This window comes from Chenopodium quinoa, unplaced genomic scaffold (assembly GCF_001683475.1).
Source record: "Chenopodium quinoa cultivar QQ74 unplaced genomic scaffold, ASM168347v1, whole genome shotgun sequence".
NCBI classification, from domain to species: domain Eukaryota; kingdom Viridiplantae; phylum Streptophyta; class Magnoliopsida; order Caryophyllales; family Amaranthaceae; genus Chenopodium; species Chenopodium quinoa.
Genome location: NW_018745617.1, coordinates 4,717,665 through 4,721,646, shown reverse-complemented (window position 1 = coordinate 4,721,646; position 3,982 = coordinate 4,717,665). Strand labels below are relative to the sequence as shown.

Sequence of the window (3,982 nt, the reverse complement as noted above, 5' to 3'; positions counted from 1 at the left end):
AAAGGTAATTCGGACAACCGGTTTTGTTTCTTTTTTAATCTTATTGTTTAATCAAGTGATCATTAAGATTTAGAGCTATGTGTGCATTACTATTCAACCAATTTAGCCTAATTTAGTTTGGAGCAAATTGAATCTTTGTTTGTATGCCTTTTAGATCGCAGGAAATACTTTTGACTATAAGAATCGAGTAGAGGCCAATACGAGCGAATGTGACTCCATAATTCACTTCGTACCATCATCCCCAATCCTCGTTTAGTGGTCCTCGACCATATTGCGTTAGCAATCTCATGAATTATGAATGGGGTATAACCTTCACCGATCAATCGTTGTTGCCTATTGTTGTCCTTCATTCGTGGTTGCCTTAAATGATCCGTGAACGGTTTACAAGTTTCTTAAAAATGAACTTGTTTGTGGCTCCCTACTTTCCTTGTCCCTAATCATATATGTTATTTATCACTTCTTATGATTGCCAAGCATATTCACACGTGCTTAAGTAGGTGGCTTCGATCGACGCCTAAGATTTCAGACAGAACTCTAGTGTCCAGAAAATTAATTAGTTTTATCTATTTATTCATCTATATGTATTTAGAGTTATTCAATGTGATCTTGTAATGGAAAAAAGAGTTTCAATGTATTTTGTATTGGGGATTGAGAGTTCATGAGGATCCTCTTGATTGTAATTGAGATATTGCTACGAGTGTGCTTCTAGGGTGAGGTCGAGTGAGTAGTGCTCTGAGGGTACTACTAGGGACTTGAATCTTGGATTCAGGTTAAGTGAAGAATAGCTACGTTCTTGGTGATGAGTTTTGGGTATGAACTAGTTAACAAGTTCAGTTAGGAACTTGTAAGAAAGCTCATATTGTAATAGGTTGTAACCAGGAGTGTTTGGTTTATTAATTATAGTGAAGTGTTTGCGTTGAAAATCTCTTGGATGCTCGAGGTTTAACTTCTATTTGGGCTTGAAAGGTTACCTTGTAAAATCCGCTTTGTATTATCTAAGTTCTTAACAGCAATATGTTTTATGTTCCGTGAAAATTAGTTATTAAGAAGCATACTATAATTCAACCCCCCCTCCCTCTTGTAGTATATCACCCAAATAACACATGTTCAAAATGTGAGTGATCTAATAACAACATTTTATATAATAACACGAGTCATTTTTAGAAGCTTCGAACTACTTAGTGGAATTGAGTTCAAATTTTCAAATGGTCAAATCTAAAAGAATAAAATCACACTTTGTTGTTCAACTTTCATTATATCATTATTGAACCCTTACAACCTCTATAATAGAAATAATAATTGATCAAATACATAATCAACATGTAACAATAAATAATTATAATATGTAACAAATTTGTCAAATTCGAAAGAGAGCAAGAGGATGGCATTGCAAATGTGACGTACGTAATTCTAGAATAAGCTCTTAACAATTGATGGAAGGTGGATATTGAAGAAATAATCTTTCCAATTGACACTCAAGGGATCAAAGTTGAAGGCTTCTTCATCCAAACCATTTTTCCAGGCAGTAATCAGCAACTTTTCTGTATTTGTATCGGCAAAACTACAAACCACCAAATACATAGTATTGTCAGTTTTTAAAAATAATTATTATTCCAATATATTACTTTTTTATATTCTTTTTATAAAATATACTCCATGCTTTCCAAATTAAAAAACAAAAAAAAACTTAAAATTAAAGTGATACCGTTTCAAACACTGGGGGAGCCAGAGGGGTACAAGGGGGGACAACTGTCCCCCCACTTCCAAAAAAACAAGCAGATATATATATATTATTGTGGAAAATAACTTAGGATACAAAGTGGATGGTGTGGTGGTGAGTGGAGTTGAACTCTTTACAAAATACCAAGGTTCGAACCTTGTTGTTGTAATATTTCCTCTTTTTTTGTTTTTTTGAAGAATCCTTCCTTTTTTTTTTGTTTTTTTGAAGAATCCTTCCATTATATTTATTAACCAATAATAATTTATTTACATAATAATATTGCATGAAGGAAACCCTTAAATTACTATTGTCATTGAACTTTAGTGGAGTATTTTCCATTCACTTTTTTTTCTTTATAATGTTTAATTAAGAAGTATTCCTTTCAATTTTTTTAATTAATATAAACTAAGTAGTAGTATATATATTTAAATGATAATTTTAATTATGATATTGAATGAACAAAACCCATTAAATTAAGTTTGTCATAGAAAATTATATATTATGACTATTGCATTTAATAACCTATATTATTTAAGGTTCGAATTTATTAAAAATTCCGAACTTATAAACGATTAGAAATTTGACACATCAATAGAAAATGGGAGAAAATAAAGAGTCAAATATGAATTGAATTTAATGAAACTTGTGCCTATTATTTTAGCCAATAGAAACATGACAAATTAGAGTTATATGTAGGGACCACATACAACAATTGTATGTGTAGCCTTTATCGGAAAAATTGATATATAATGTTGAATTTTCATTAAGTACTCTGTATTGTGGATTTTTGAGTTGTACACATTAATTATTGAACATTCTGTGTATTTAAGTATTGGTGTTTTTTTCCGAATATTTTTTGTCAAACCATGTAATGTTCATCCGTCCCCCCGATTTAAAATTTCTGGCTCCGCCACTGGTTTCAAACGAACCCATATACGATTATAGGCCTATAGGGGGATTCACTGTCAATTTCCCTACAAAAACTATTAAGGATGCCTACTTGAAGTAGATGAAATCTCCTCCCATTTTTTAGAATCTAACTATTTTTTCGTTTGATTTTATGCATTTAAAAATTATCTATACGAATTTTGACCGTCTTTGATAATTTGCACGTAACAGAACATATAATATACATTGAGCAAGAGTTTAACTTACATGCCCTTGAAGAATACATAGGGTTTGTATAATTCCACTAGCCTCATTGCTATTTTCAGCTCTTTGTCGAAGTTAAGCAAATTACGTTGCAAGCTACTACCACCCATTCGACTAGCCAAAATTAAAGCCTACAAAAAACATATTAACAACAACTATATATAATATAATCACTAAAAATAATGTACTTAGTAAGTATAAATGATTAAAATTACTTAATAGATTTAAACTTTGGAATATACGGGGAAAATAACCAACCATTTGCACGAAAGAGTGCAATAATGAGAAGATGATTTCAAATATGAGTATGTTGCTCAGCACGAAACCTCTCCTAATCTTGACAAGGTTACCCTCACGGTTCGTCCATGGATTTTTAGTGAAGTAGCCAAAAAGAATATCATGCACTTCATTAAAAGATATTGGATTTCTGTACGAGCTTCCAACTTGATATACAATCAAATTTGATTGATTTATGTGAGTCTTCATAGCCACAATAATCGAATTCACAAACATATCTGCAGGTATCTGCATAATACAGGCTAGGGTCATTATTCTTATCATCATATTTTCAAGTTTTATTTGTAATTAAAGTCAGATATAACATGATCTTTAGTTTTAGTATCAAATTAAGATAGCAGTTTTTGTAAATCAATTCAACCAAAAAATTAATCTGATGGTTGAAACCTAGAACCAATTTATATACTCTATAATTTCTAATAAGAATATAAGTGTTTAATATATGACAAATGCTAACGAACGCCCCTGTGGCGTTGGATAAGCTAGCTAAAACTATAAATATTATTCCGTAAAGTAAAAATTAACATTAATTACAACGATTGACGCGTGATTTTGTCATGTTTTTTCTAATTGTTACCACTTTAGGTGATATTTAAATATTTATCGAACGCCCTAGAAGCGTTCGTTAGCAAGATCCTATATATATACATCAATTTAGCCCTAAACCTTTTTAATCTACGTTGGTTGATTATTAATACACAATCAATTCTAATATTGGTGATCACTTGAATTAAATTCATATTAAACCTAAATTCAATTATTAATTATATTATTAGGCATGATTTTAATTATAAATTCCCTTTAAACCTACAA

The 3,982-nt window shown here is 30.8% G+C and overlaps 1 protein-coding gene across 1 annotated transcript; it reads right to left on the bottom strand.

The window, feature by feature from the left end:
- Window positions 1-1,216: 1,216 nt before the first annotated feature.
- LOC110716573 (alcohol-forming fatty acyl-CoA reductase-like) lies at window positions 1,217-3,436 on the bottom strand. Its single transcript, XM_021895199.1, has 3 exons — window positions 3,131-3,436; window positions 2,876-3,003; window positions 1,217-1,561 (listed from the first exon to the last, which is right to left on the bottom strand). The coding sequence occupies exons 1-3, from the start codon at window positions 3,434-3,436 to the stop codon at window positions 1,411-1,413; spliced, it is 585 nt and encodes a 194-aa protein (XP_021750891.1). The 3' UTR covers window positions 1,217-1,410.
- Window positions 3,437-3,982: the final 546 nt, after the last annotated feature.

What these genes read in the sequence shown, in the direction of transcription:
- LOC110716573 (XM_021895199.1), bottom strand. Translation starts at nt 3,436, where the DNA reads ATGATGATAAGAATAATGACCCTAGCCTGTATTATGCAGATACCTGCA. An exon ending in TGCACTCTTTCGTGCAAATG is followed by an intron (nt 3,004 to 3,130) that starts GTTGGTTATTTT and finishes TGTTTTTTGTAG; the next exon opens with GCTTTAATTTTGGCTAGTCG. An exon ending in TATGTATTCTTCAAGGGCAT is followed by an intron (nt 1,562 to 2,875) that starts GTAAGTTAAACT and finishes GGTGGTTTGTAG; the next exon opens with TTTTGCCGATACAAATACAG.